Source organism: Elephas maximus, chromosome 12 (assembly GCF_024166365.1).
Source record: "Elephas maximus indicus isolate mEleMax1 chromosome 12, mEleMax1 primary haplotype, whole genome shotgun sequence".
NCBI lineage: Eukaryota > Metazoa > Chordata > Mammalia > Proboscidea > Elephantidae > Elephas > Elephas maximus.
This window is the reverse complement of record NC_064830.1, coordinates 45,181,983-45,197,176: the sequence shown is the minus strand read 5'-3', so window position 1 is coordinate 45,197,176 and position 15,194 is coordinate 45,181,983. Positions and strand designations below refer to the sequence as shown.

Below are 15,194 nucleotides of genomic sequence, written 5' to 3'. Positions count from 1 at the left end.
CTGTGCCAACATTTAAAATTATGAAATGAGGAGCTCCAGGCCTCTCTCTAATCCGGAATGATTATCCTCACTGCCGAGCATCCGATTTAAATTCATTGTGTTTAGTACAAAGCCACAGCACAGAGTAGACTGTCTCCCGACACACAGTTACCATGGAGACTGGCGATGATCCTCAAAGGGAGTTATGTGGCAGCAGGAACGTGACTGCCAGCTTCTGAGAAGCCAAGGGGCCTGTGGAAACCGTTCTAAAAAGAGCCGCGCAGAGAGGCCCTTCGTCATTCACCTTCTCGGCAAAGCCCCTTCTAATTCAAAAGCGGGAAAGTTTACAAGCAGGTCACAGAGATCTTTTAAGTCCAGGCTGCCCAGAGAGCGGGGTGGGGCGGGGGGGTTGGGGGGGCAGGCGGGGGGCATATCAACAATCTAAAAATGGAATACACCTGATCCCATTTGCTCTCCTTTCTTCGACTACTCAAATGTTGGCCATGTCTTCATTTTAGTCCCAAAGCTGGTTGGTGACAATGCCATAAAGCTGCTGGAGAGGCTGCCATGAGACCTCCCTGGACTCATGGTGTCAAGGAATGGGGGCCGTGAGTCAAGGCTGGCAGTCAGATAGACACAGGCCTGTCCCTTGGTAGCTGGGCAAGCTATGTACCTCTCTGAGACTCAGTTTCTCCAGCTGTATAGTAAAGATAATAAGACCTGCCCAATAAGGGGACCTTCGAGATAAAGATAAATGTATAATAGATCTCATAGTGGGTTCTAGATCCAGGTATGTCAACTCAGGTGCAGCCCTAATGCAATGAGGGGCAGGGATGGAAGCTAAACTGCAGGAAAGCCACGTGCTGCCAGGTGCTGCCTGGGGCTCTGGGAACCTGGAGCCCATCAGAGGCTGAACATGCCCCATTCTGAATACCGACCTGTGTTTTCCACACAGCTCAAAGAACATACTCTGATGGGTGACTAAGTCCAAGGCTTAGAGATTTGGAGCCGGGGCTTGAAGTCATCTAAGGTGCTGTGCCCTCTCAAACCTAAGTCCTAGAATATCTTATTCCTGGCAAAGTGAGAGCTGAGGCACTAAGCTGGAAAATAAGAGCTACAGCCCAGGCCTGGAGGTAACAAAGGCTGCCTAACAGAGGTAAGGGCAGAGGGTCAGTGGTTAGAATTTGAGTCCAGAAAAAGGTTTTATCCTGATCTACCCCACTCTCGGTAGATTAGTTTTGGAAACCCTGGTGGAGTAGTGGTTAAGTGCTACAGCTGCTAACCAAGAGGTCGGCAGTTGGAATCGACCAGGCGCTCCTTGGAAACTCTTGGAACAGTTCTACTCCATCCTATAGGGTCACTATGAGTCGGAATCGACTCGTGCGCTCAGGACTCCCCAGCCTACCTGTATTCTCCATTGACTCTAATTGTAAGCAAAAGAGGGAGCAGAATAAATTCTTCCCCACGACCTAGCCACCATTTACTGTAAATTAACATAGGGATCGCCTAAAGACAATATATTCACATCGATGTTCATAATCTTGTTATAGATTTTCCCCCAAATTACTCAAGAAATTTTAAAAGAAACTCCTTAACTTGCAGCTAACAGAAAGGGACCAGGCTGATAATCTGAGAATGTCTACTCATGAGGAAACTGTACAGACAGATTTTAAGGCATTGGTCCTCGATCAACTGCCTATTTAATAAACACTCATTTAAAAAAAAAAGAAAAAGAAAAAAACCCAAACCTACTGCTTTTGAGTTGATTCTGACTTATAGGGACCCATAGGGTTTCCAAGGCTGTAAATCTCTACGGAAGCCGACTGCCACATCTTTCTCCCAAGGAGCTGCTGGTGGTTTTGAACCACCAACCTTTCAGCTAGCAGTCAATCGCTTTAACCACTGTGCTACCAGGGCTCAAGTACTATCTTAAATTCTTTACAAATAGTAAATTCATTCATCCCCAAGAGGTACTATTATAACCTCCTCCATTTTCCAGATAAGAAAACTGAGGGACAGAGAGATTAACTCGTCCAAATCACATAGTAAATAGTGGAGCTGAAATTCCACCGCAGGCAGTGTGCTCAGTCTGCGGTCATAAGCTGACACTCATCTATTTCTTAAATGTCTACACCCTGTTAAGAGCTACTTGGGCAGTGCTGTTGTTGTGGCTGTGTGCTGTGTAATCGATTCCAACTCAGCAACCCTACAGGACAGAGTATAACTGCCCCATAGCGTTTTCTGGGCTGTAAATCTTTAGGGGAGCAGATCGCCAGTTCTTTTCTCCTTCAGAGCCACTAGGTGGGTTCAAACCATCTACCTTAGCAGCGGAGCACTTAACCGTTGAACTACCAGGGCTCCTCTTTGAACAGTGTAGAGAGTCACAAATCCAATATAAATCATGGTCTCTGCTCCTCACGCTTTTGGGGGATACAGTTCAACCCATGACAGTGGCCAAGGTGATTTTTGATTAAAAATAAATAAATTTGAAAACCACAGCACAACAAATTATTTCAGTCGATGAGAAGAAAGTGGGATCCTGGAAGGAAGGTGGCTGGAGGAAGAATGTGACAGGAGTGAGGCGGGCCTTAAATGAAGGGCTCTGTGAATGGGTGGGGAGGGGTGGCAGTGGCAGGAGGGGGCCTGTAATGCTCATGTTGGAGGGTGGGGCTGAGGAAACCATCTTCTCAAAGTCTGGAGCACATGTTGGAGTGCAGCTGGGAATGAGGGTTGGGTAGGGAGGGGAAGGCTGAATTGGGAGTTGTCCAAAATGAAGATCACAAAGTCCAAACAACAGGCAGGTTCTCAAGCAGGGACATGAGGTGAACATAAAGAGCTGTGGAGTGAAAGGTGGCTGTCTTAGTTATCCAGTGCTATGGTAGAAACACCACAAGTGGATGGCTTTAACACAGAGAAATTTATTCTCTCACAGTTTAGGAGGCTAGAAGTACAAATTCAGGGTTCCATCTCCAGGGGAAGACTTTCTCTCTCTGTCAGCTCTGGGGGAAGGTCCTTGTCATGAATCTTTCCCTGGTCTGGGAGCTTCTGAGTACAGGGACCCCAGGTCCAAAGGATGTGCTCTGCTCCTGGCTCTTCTTGCTTGGTGGTAATGAGGTCTCCCCCCTCTCTGTTGGTTTCTCTCTTTTGTATCTCAAAAGAGAATGACTCAAGATACAACCTAATCCTGTAGAGTGTGTCCCGCCTCATTAACATAACTGCCTCTAATCCTGCCTCATTAACATCATAAGCAAACCGATTGCTGTTGAGTTGATTCCAATTCATAGCGACCCTATAGGACAGAATAGAACTGCCCCATAGGGTTTCCAAGGAGGGTCTGGTGGATTTGAACTGCCGACCTTTTGGTTAACAGCTGTAGCTCTTAACCAGTACACCACCAGGGTTTCCACTAACATCATAGAGGTTAGGATTTACAACACATAGGTAAATTACATCAGATCACAAAATGAGGACAACCATACAATACTGGGAATCATGGCCTAGCCAAATTGACACACATTTTTAGGGATACAATTCAATCCATAACAGTGGGCAAAGTATTTTTGATTAAAAAAAAAAAAAAAAAAGAAACCCTGACAGAGAACACAACAGAGAACCCCTGAGGGAGCAGGAGCAGGAAAGCAGTGGGGTGCAGACCCCAAATTCTCATAAAAAGACCAGACTTAATGGTCTGACTGAGAATAGAAGGACCCCGGTGGTCATGGCCCCCAGACCTTCTGTAAGCCCAGGACAGGAACCATTCCCAAAGCCAACTCTTTGAACAGGGATTGGACTGGGCAATGGGATAGAAAAAGATGCTGGTGAAGAACGAGCTTCTTGGATCAAGTAGACACTTTAGACTATGTGGGCATCTCCTATCTGGAGGGGTAATGAGAGGGAGGAGAGGGTTAGAAGCTGGCAGAATGGACATGAAAAGAGAGAGTGGAGGGAAGGAGGGGGCTGTCTTATTAGGGGGAGAGCAATTAGGAGTACATAGCAAGGTGCATATAAATTTCTGTACAAGAGGCTGACTTGATTTGTAAACTTTCACTTGAAGCACAATAAAGATTTTTTTTTAAAAAAGTAAGTATAGTCTTAAATAGGTTTAAATAGTTTAAGCAAAGTTGGTGGAGTGGAGTCGTACCAGGGAAAAATGTTTATAGGATGGCCATGTATTTGCATGTGGCCCCCATTATAGGTAGAATTCTAAGATGATTCCCAATGACCTTGTAGAATCCCCTCCCTTGGAGAGTACACATAAACTGTGAACGCGATCAGGTTATTCTCTGTGGCACAGTTGACTTAAGAAAGGGAGATGGTCCTCAGTGGGTCTGACTTAATCAGGTGAGCCTTTAAAAGATAGGGCTCTTCCTGGTGAAAGAGATTCAAAGTCAGAGAGATTTGAAGCACGAGATGGATTTGAGGGTTGAGGGATGGTCTCTGCGGCTTCCTTGAAGAACGGGGTGTACATGGCAAGCAATGCTGAGAGCCTTTGGGAGTTAAGAGTGGCTCCCGGCTGACAGCCCTCAAAAAGACGGGCCCTCAGTCCTACGGCTGTGAGGAACTCAATTCTGTCACAGCCACCTGTGCTTGGAAGAGGGAGCTGAACTCCAGATGAGAACACAGCCCGGCTGACACCTTGATTGTAACCTTGTGAGGCTGAGCGGAGAACCACACCATGCCCAGACTTCTGACCTACTGAACTGTGAACTAATAAACTAGTGTTGTTTAGGTGCTAAATTTGTGGTAGTTTGTTTTGCACCAATAGAAAACTAGCACACCCCCTGAGAGGGCAGGGTTAGGAGAAGGGCTGTCCTCAGGGATGGCTGGGGAGGTAGGTCATGCCCTAAGGTATTCATGGAGCTCTCTAGTGCAACTGTGGTGATTCCCAGAAGACACCGAAGGGAGGAGCCCACTGTACTGATCCCAGTCAGCAAAGCCTGGCCAGAGTGTGGTAGCCTGCAGGAAGAGTAGGCCTGGGGAAGAGACCCAGGTTGTGCACAGTGCCACCACACAGCTCAGCCCAGGAAACAAGCTGGGAGGTGAGACTGATTCCCAGGAGATGGCTTGCCAGGGTTCCTGGCTGGCAAAGCCCAGGCACACAGGCAGCATGGCCCTCGGAATGGACTGTAGAACAATTTCAACGTGAAGCCCAAGTGGGCGGATCTTTTCTAAGGAACCCAAGAGACTAGAAAAAGGAGCCGTGGCCAGGCCTGGAGTGGAAGCAGGTAGTTACATCCTGGGGACTAATGTTTATTTTTACATTTTTTTTTTTATCATGATAAATACATGTAACATAACATTTGCCACTTCAACATTCTGCACACGTGCAACTCAGTGACGGTAGTTGTGTTCGTCATGTACAATGAACACCATTATCCATTTGCAAATTTTTCCATCACCCATTACAGAAGCTCAGCTCCCTATGCAATGAGCCCACCTTCCATTTCCCTCCTGCCAGCCCCTGGGAACCACTAATAAACCTATGTGTGTATACACTTGCCTATTCTAGATGTTTCATATAAGCGGGATCACACATTTGTCCTTTTGCACCTGACTTATCTCACTCAGCATAATGTATACAAGGTTCATCCATGTTGTAGCATGTATCAGAAAGCTTCATTTCTCTCCATGGCTGAGGAATAGCCCTGTTAGCACAGTGGTTAAGTACTTGGCTGTTAACCAAAAGGCTGGTGGTTCAAACCTACCCAGTGGCTCCATGGGAGAAAGACCTGGCAATCTGCTTCCATAAAGATTACAGCCAAGAAAACCCTCCGGGTCAGTTCTATGCTGTCACATGGGGTCACTATGAGTCAGAATCTACTCGACGGCTTCCTACAGGAACAATATTCCATTGTATTATGTACATTTTGTTTATCCATTTACCTGTTGATAGTAACATTTATCTTAGGTATACTCTGTGCCAGGCACTGGGTGAGTGCTGCTCACGCTTCACCTCACTCAATCTGCACAACAGCCGAGCTGCAAGGCACTGACATTGGGGTCGCTCCTCCAGGCAGGGGTGGTGTTCTAAAAAGCCACGGTCTCAGGTAGACAGCTCACTCAGTTGTCTGTCCAACGCATTTCAGTCCTGGGATGCCCTTGTCTGGTTTAGGCATGTTTACAGCCATGGAGTGTCATGGAGACTATTTGCGCACAGCCAACTGAGAGGCCAAAGGCTGTCTGAAAGGGTGACTGTCCAGCTCTGGGGTTTGAAGAGTGGTGTGGTGAAAAGTTTCCCTCAGACTGGGAAACTTGCAATCTGGTCCAAACTACCCCTGGCATTGGGGCAACTCGTTTATCATCTATGGGCCTCCTTTCAGTAGGAGAGTGGAACTGGTGATTTCTTACATCTTTTCCAGCTTTTTATGGGAATGAAGACATAAGCGAACTTGGGAACATTAATTCATATACAAGATCACATGCATCTAGATCCTGACAAGCAGGAAGTGTTAAAACATTTTGGCCAGAATTAAACAAGCTGACAGAATACTGGAGCGAAGGAAAAAGAAGGAAGTAGGCAGCATTTAAAGGTTTAATTCCAAGAGAGCAAATTTCAAAGGCAAAAATGGCAAACAGTCTGTCCAATGGATAAATGGAATCCTTGGTAGGGATGTTGGCAGGGCTGGACACCAAAGGGGAATCGATTTATGTCTTGGCTGGTCATACCTCAGGACCCTGCCAGATATGGTCCAGTGCTCTGCAGTGGGAGGGGGGAGGAAGGTCCAGTACTCCCATTGCGGGTGGATGTGGCAGGCCATCCTAGCTACTCTTCTAGCTGTGATTTGGCTTCCCTTGTAGGATGACTACAAGAATAGTGTCCTGATGACGCTGATTTTGAGTCAGGGGAGGCTGTGTTTGGCCCTGGATGGTGGCCCCTGGCACAGACAAAAGGGAGTCTCTAGGCCCTCAAAGAAGAGGACAGACCTAGCTGGACCTCTGTTTGGTGCCATTGCTGCCAGCTTCTCTTTCACTGATGGCTTCTGTAGGCTACAGACAGGAGGGCAGAAGACAGGGCCAGGGTAACTTAGCAAGTACAGGGGCTCTAGGACCCTGGCTGGGGTTTGGAAGCCCAACTATGGGACCCTGGAATGTGGGTAAAAGTAGAGAAGGAAATAAGTCAGAACAGCAAGGTTCAGTGGTAGAATCCTAGCCTTTGGTGCAGGAGACCCAGCTTTGATTCCTGGCCAATGCACGTCATGTGCAGCCACCACCTGTCTGTCAGTGGAGGCTTATGTGTTGCCATGACGCTGAGCAGGTTTCAGTGGAGCTTCCAGACTAAGGTGGACTAAGAAGAATGGCCTGTTGATCCGCTTCTGAAAAGTCAGCGAACGAAAACCCTATGGGTCACAATGGTCTGGTCCACAATCGATCATGGGGATGGCGCAGGACCAGGCAACATTTTGTTCTGTTGTACATGGGGTCACCAGGAGTTGGAGGCTCACTCGATGGCAACTAACAACAACAGGGCAAGTCAAGGCAGACCCAGGCTTTCAAAAAGGATTCAGTGTGAGCACTGGCGCACGAGCTGAGGGTCAGACAGTCTGGGTTGGGGCCTGGACACTAGCATCTTTTTAAAATTTCTCAAGTGGTTGTAATACAATCTGCATCCAAGGGTTGAAAACCATTGCCCTAGGCAGCGGTTCTTAATATTTCTTGGAGGGGAGGGAGGCAGAAAGGATATTTAGAAAGCTTTTTTCAATTGTGCATGCCTCCTCCTTCATCAAAATCTCAGTGAAGGGGCCGATGCCTGTAGTTCAACAAACCCAAGGCTGATATTTGGACCAGACGGTGAAGAACTATTGGTGGGCTGGTGCTCAAGAACCTGCATTAACCATTTTTATTACATAATATTAGATACATAGAAAAGAATAAATGTAACTTAGGTGGCGTAGTGGTTAAATGCTACAGCTGCTAACCAAAAAGTCGGCAGTTCGAATTCACCGGGTGTTCCTTGGAAACTCTATGGGGCAGTTCTACCCTGTCCTCTAGGGTAGCTATGAGTCGGAATCTACTTGACGGCAATGGGTTAACATGTAAGTTAAGTGAAGGAGCCCTGGTGGTGCAACAAATAAGTGCTTGGCTGCTAACCGAAAGGTTGGAGGTTCGGAATCACCCAGAGGCTCTGTGGGAAAAAGACCGGTGGCCTGCTCCTGTAAAGATTACAGCCTAGGAAACCCTATGGGGCAGTTCTACTCTGTCCTATAGGGTTGCTATGAGTAGAATATCAACTAGTCTCCACCTAACAACAATAAACATGTAAATGTAAATTAAGCAGAATAATAATTAAAAAAAAAAACAAACCCCATGACCCAAGTGAAACCCTACACTCTTACTAATGCTATTGATGCTACCTGTTTCCCTCAGCGTGCCTCTTTCCCCACCCCCGCCCAGGAGATAACTTCCTTCTGGAATGGGGTCCGCATTCTTATCAACAAGCAGGTGGTCCTGGGACCTCTAGGGGTGGGTGAGGGCGGGCCTGTGGGTGGGGAGAGATGCCGAGGCAGGGAAGAGAGTTAAGTGGCAACTGTGAGCGTGGGATGCAGAGCCAGGGGAGCCAGGCAGAGCCTGCCGCGGCCTCTGAAAGAAGCAAAGGCGGGAGAAGTGTGTGCGAAAGAAGGCTAGACAGAAATCCCTTTAGACCAAGTACAATGGAGCCCCAGATGCTCCCGGAAAAACCAGGCTATCAACTGTTTTGTTTTTCCAGCCCTGAATGCTTCTGCCAAATTGATGAGTACGTGCTAGTTTAGGGGGTGCAGCCTTCAAGGTCCCTTGGATCTCTCTAACAAGAACAAAAAGATGCAACTTGATCCCTCTTTCTCTCTTTGCTAATCACTCGGGTGAGCCTTTCCTCAGGATTATCAGTGTATTATAAAGCCAGATGCTTAAAGTGAATCGACCTGCTGGCTTTCTTAGAGTGTACAAAATAGGTCATGGAGGCGCTCCATCAAGTCTCACAGGCTGGGCACAAGTGCCATAGGCAGTGGCAATAATTATACCCACAAGTCCCTGGGATCAGCACTTCAACAGGAGAGCACTTTCTCTCCCCAGGAGATTTTCAGGAACCAGGGTAAGGAGGAATCCAAGTGCTCAGCTGCAGGAGCAACGTGGAGGGAAGTCCAGGAGAAGGGGTGGGAAGTGGCGGGCTCCTGGGGCAGGAAGCCAGTTCTTGGGAAGACTGCAGGCCTGAGGCAGGACTGTGGGCACGGTCTACCAAAGGGGTCCAGACAGGAAGGTGAGGGGCTGCCTTGCTGACACAGGAGCTCGTTGGGAGGGCTGGGGCACGAGGAGAAGGCACAATCTTGTTTAGGTAATGGGTATAACAAGGGGGAAGACCCCTGGGTGGTGCGAATGGCTAGTGCTCCACTACTAACCTAAACGTTGGTGATTCAAACCCGCCCACCAGCACCTTGGAAGAAGGGCCTGGCAATCTATTTCTGAAAGATTACAGCCAAGAAAACCCTATGAAACAGTTCTACTCTGTAACACATGGGACCACCCTGAGTCAGAACTGACTCGACAGCAATGGGTTTGGGTTTGTTGGCTTTATAACAAGGGGGCAATTAAGTGACACCAGCATCCAGAGTGGCTCGGGTCTAATGCTGTGGATGCTTAAATTCCCCATGACTAGAACCAGACATGGATTGGGAGTCTCTGAGGCAGCACTAAACCTACCAGGAGAGGGAGAGCTGGGCCTATTGATCACACAGGCCTTTAAATGTTTTGAGGCAGCTACCCCATGGATGAGAAGCCTGGGAAAAATCAGAGTTACCCACCACTTGGCACAAATGCATGAGTGCAGAGCTCTCTGTCATCTCTAAAGAGCTGAAGGTTCTCAGGGGAAAGCCCGTCACTCCTGGCTGATGAGGCCCTGGCGGATGACAATGTGGAAAATGAGACAAAGAAGGCCATCCTGTCCTCCGAGGGGCTGGCATACTGTGTGGTGACAGGGTGGCATTCAGCCCTAGATTAAAGGTTTCCCAAGCAGGGGCAGTTACCAGCAAGTTATAATTTTTGATGCAAGGCATGAACATACCACAAAATCAGTGGGGCTCAGCATGGATGGGCATGAGGGTTATCAGAGCTATGTTGCTGTTAAATACTGTGGTCTGGCTCTTGTACACTACAGCTGGGAGTCTAAATTGTTGGAATCAGTTTGGCAGGGTCTACTAAAGCTGAATGTATACCTGATGATGCAGCAATTCCACTCCGAGGAAGATGCCCAACCGAAATGTGTACATTACACGTTTGTCAAAAGCCACGTACAATGTACAATGTTCCTTGCATCAAAAACTGTAGCTCGCTGGTAACTGCCCCTGCTTGGGAAACCTTTAATCTAGGGAACCTAACCATGTAGATAAGTGAGGAGTGGGTGTATTTATGTGAAATCATCCATGTTGTTGCATGTTATGGTTCATTCACTGTTGTTGCTTTATAGTATTCCATTGTATGGTATACCATATAGTATTTATCCATTCTGCTATCAATGGGTATTTGAGCAGTGGCCTAAAACTAGGTTCCAAAGACCAGGTCATTATGCAAAAAAAACAGCGTTATGTGAAAATGGAGGATGACTACATCATAACATAACTGCCACATTACATCATTACATAACAGCCAAGCCACTTGAGAATCATGGCCCAGCCAAGCTGACACATAACCTTAACCATCACAGTCAGCATTACTCTCACCTTGCACCTTAGTGCTCTTTATTGCCTGATGAATGTCGTTACGTACATAACTGCCAAATTACATCATCGCATAACTGCCAAACAACTGAGAATCATGGCCCAGCCAAGCTGACACATAACCTTAACCATCACAGCCAGTGTTACTCTTGCCTTGCTCCTCAGCATTCGTTATTCCAAGACGTATGTTGTTAATGCACAAAATAGTTAGATAGTAGGTTTTTTTACTATTGTCATAAATGTAAAATGTCGGATAACAAGACAGTCGATAAGTGAGGAAAAGGTGTAATATTGAGCCAAAGGAAACTAACTCAAAGGTATATACTGTTTGATTTCACTTATGTAAAGTAAAAACCAGTCAAAACCAATCTCTGGTGAATATGCTAGAAACCACTGAGCTGTACACTTTAAATAGGTGAATTGTATGGTATGTGAATTATCTCAATAAAGCTGTTACTAAAAAGTAAAAAACAATACCATGGTACTAGAAGTCAGGAGAGTGGTCACCCTTGGTGGGGAGTGGTGACCAGGAGGGGGCACAAGGAGGGTTTCCAGGTGCTAGTAATGTTCAGCTTCTTGATCTGGGTGCTAGTTACACACAGGGTGTGTTCAGTTTGTATACTCACAATTTTGTACTTTGCTGTATGTACACTGTACTTGGATAAAAATGACAACAAGAACCACAAACAAACCAGGCATGGCCTGACTTAAAGGCATGGGGATGGCGAGCTGGATATCTTCACTTGAGAAAGGTCCTGACTACAAGAGGCCCCAGGTTTATGGGAACAGGGTTGCCCATTCCATTTGAGAAGCCCCCCTACAGGGCTTGAGGGACTTCTCAAAGGAGAAACTAGGGTGGCGGGGGAGAACTTCTTCTTCCTCTCTTCCCTGGCCTTGGCCAGAATGAACAGATGTGGCCCCACATCCCATATCCCAGACTGGGAGCATCCCTGCCTCACCTCCCAGCCCTCCAGGGCTCTGGTCTGTAGCCCGTGGACTTGGGAGAGGTGTATCTTCAGGGAGAACTTAAGGGCCCTCTGTCTGAGGTGGGCTGACCCACAGAGCTGTGTTGGCAAGGCCAGCCTCTGTCTGCCTCGAAGTCCCAGCCAGGCTCCTCAGGGGTGGGTTTGGGGAGCTTCATCAGTAGCTGGCTAGCAACAGGGACACTTGAGTCCCCAGGAATATGGACCCCTGGGAACAGCCCTGAGCAAGGGGGAAGGGCTCCCTGAGAACCCAGGGTAAAGTGGAAGTTGGATTTTAGGGTGCAGGGCTATGGGGGTTAGAGGCTGTGGTGGGCCAGAAGCTGGGGAGCCTCTTCCACCCAATACATCAGATGGTACAAAGGGCTGCTGCCAGAGTCGGGGGCTTGTGCCCATTGAGATTCTGATTCAATTCTGTATTTTAAAAATCTTCCTAGGTGAATCTGATGCACAGCTGGGTATAGGGGCTCACATGGACAAGCGTCATTCTCTCATTCATCCAAACACTGACTGGGAGCTACTCCCGTGCCAGGTTGGAGCCAGGCTCTGGGACATAGAGGAATGTGACCAGGCCTTGTCCCTAAGGAGCCCGCAGATGGTGTCCAGAGAGTGGCTGGCATGTGACAGATAATTAAAATGCAGAGGGATGACAGCAATGACGGAAGTTTCTGGAGCACAGAGGAAGGGTAAAAGCACCCATCTGTGACTTCTGCAAAATATAATTTCTTCCTAATTTTGTTTCACAAGGTCTGAATTTTTGTATTCGGCTTTCAGGAACATAGAGTGGCTCAGGCCCAGCTCGGTAACTACTAAATGTTATCCATGATAAGTCACTCTGGAAATAGACCCCAGCATCATATTTCTAGGCTGTTTTTAAAATAATGGACAAGCTAGGGAAGATAATAGAAGATAGCCAATGATGTCTTTTTCATAACGCCTGCTATTAAAATTGCCTAGAAGAGGCATATATGTCCTTCACAATCTTTGGATTTAATTTAGCTTATTATACATAAAAGAGTGCATCAGGCCAAATCCCCACCACTTCTACACTCCCCCCCCCCCCACCCCACACACAACACATACACAATAGCAAACACCAGCTACTTCTCTTTTTCGTCTAGGCCTCTATCAAAGGACTTAAAAACATAAAAATAAAATCAGTTCCCATCCTGGGCACATGGGTAAGTGATATAATTAGCAAAAAAATGCCTCCCTTTCCATAATCACTTCCAGGGGAACTATTTAGCCTGGAAATCCCTGTTCTAGTTGCCCTTGTTTTGGCAATACAGCTGAGTACTGTGTCCACATGGGTCTGGTCTGGAGCTACCCCAGAAGCAAAATAAAGAAGCCAAAAAGAAACCACCTTCAACAAACAAGAGCATTACCTTGGTTCCATGGTAGAAGTCATCCACGCACGTGGCATTCATGAAGGTCTGGTGGAAGTGGGTGCTGGTGTCAATGCCTCCAGGGATCACCAGTTTCCCGGTGGCATCGATCACCTTGGCCCCTCCGGGGATCATGAGCTCACGGCCCACCTGTTGAATGATGCCATTCTCAATATAGACATCAGCCTCGTGGGTGCAGTCATCATTCACCACTTTGCCTCCCTTGATGAGGATCCGCACGCTGGCTGAATTGGCAAGCATGTTCCTATGGGAGAGGAGAGGGAGGCACTGGTCATGGTCAAAGTCCTTTTTCACTGTCACCAAGGTCCCACTCTTTCCTATCAGAGCCCAAATACCACCAAACTCCATGGGCAGTGTTATAGATGAAATTATATTCTCCTCCCAAAATATGTGCTGGAATCCTAACCCCTGTACCTGTGAATGTAACCCAGTTTGGAAATAGGGTTTTCTTTGTTAAGTGAATTAGGTCATACCCAAGTAGGGTGGGTTCTAAATCTAATCGGGTTTCTGAGTTAGAAAAAGGACAAATTAGACACAGTTATACAGAACATGGGGAAAAGACAGATACCATGTGAGGACTGTCTATAAGCCTAGGAACCAAAGAATGCCTGGGACTACCCACAAGGAAGGCATTAACACAGCAAAGACCCCTACTTGGACTTTTAGCCTTCAGAACAGTGAGAAAATAAATTACTATTCTTTAAAGCCACCCACTTGTGATATTTCTGTTACGGCAGCACTAGAAGACTAAGACAGGCAGGTTAAGTTGGCAGGGATGGGAAGGAAACTGGTCCTAGAGACAGTGGGGTCACACATGTCCCACTGACCTCACAGCAGGACTTACTGGTAGTGATAACACAATGGTAATAAGGGTGAAGCCTGGGCCCAAAAACATCAATCCTTTACCTTGTACTTTGAATATACTTTCTCATTTTATGGCCCTAAACCTGTGGAGTCCCATATCACAGATAAGAAAACTGAAGTTGTTAAGAATTTGAGGCTACTAAGTAACAGAATAAAACCCAGACGCTCTGTATGTTCCACCACCACTACCACCACCAGACTCCAACTCATGGCAGCCCCACGTGTGTCAGAGTAGAACTGTGCTCCATAGGGTTTTCAGTGGCTGTAGATTACCAGGCCTTTCTCCCAAGGTGCCCCTGGGTGGTCTCAAACCTCCAACCTTTCAGTTAGCAGCCAAGTGTGCACTGTTTGTACCACCCAGGGACTCCACCTCCATCATGCCACCATGGTATCCTGAAGATATCAGAGACTCCTGTGCTGGGCGTGTCTCCGAGAGTTAAATTCTCTAAGCTTCTCAGCTGTTTAATTCATTACATTCTTCAGATAGATTGTTTCAGTTCATCCTTCTGTGCCTGCCCCAAGAAGTTCACTGCCAACACTGAGGCTCCACAGCTGGTTATACATTAAGTTCATCTGGAGCATATAAAAGACACCTATGCATCAAAAAAGCAAAAACCCAGAAAACAGCGTTGGGGAGCTAGTGGAGAAACTGGAATGCTCATCCATTGCTGGTTGGAATGTAAAATGGTCCAGCCACTGTGGAAAACAGTTTGGCAGTTCCTCAAAAAGTTGAAACTAGAACCACCATATGACCCAACAATCCTAATCCTAGGTGTATACCCAGAAGTGAAGGCAGGAATGCAAAAAGAAACCTGTACACCAACGTACACAATCGCCAAAAGGTAGAAACAACCTAAATGTCTGTCAGCAGATGAATGGATAAACAAAATTTGGTATACACACACAGTGGGATACTACTCAGCCAGTAGGATGAGAAATGAAGTCCCTGATACATGCCACAACATGGATGAACCCTGAAAACACCATGCTCAGTGAAATAAGTCAGTCAGAAAAAGACAAATACTGTATGATCTCATTTATATGAAATAAGCAAATCTATAGAAACCAAAGATTATTAGTGGTTACCAAGAGTGGGAGGGAGGGGGGAAAGGGGAGTTTTTGCTTAGGGAGCATTCCGGTTATGTTAACTATGGTGAAATGATTTGGAAAAGGATGGAACATGAAGAATGTAGTCAGTGTTATTGAACTGTACATGCAGATATTGCTGAGGTGGTGTATGTTTTGTTACGCATATTTTCACAATAAAAACAAACGAACAA

The 15,194-nt window shown here is 46.8% G+C and overlaps 1 protein-coding gene across 1 annotated transcript in view; it reads right to left on the bottom strand.

Annotated features, from left to right (window-relative positions):
- The window catches only part of DPYSL5 (dihydropyrimidinase like 5), a 113,045-nt gene that overhangs the window by 40,276 nt on the left and 57,575 nt on the right, over positions 1-15,194 (bottom strand). The window contains exon 2 of the mRNA XM_049902800.1: positions 13,030-13,294. Coding sequence (XP_049758757.1) covers positions 13,030-13,290 — 261 coding nt within the window. The 5' untranslated portion in view covers positions 13,291-13,294. The remainder of the gene's footprint in view (positions 1-13,029; positions 13,295-15,194) is intronic.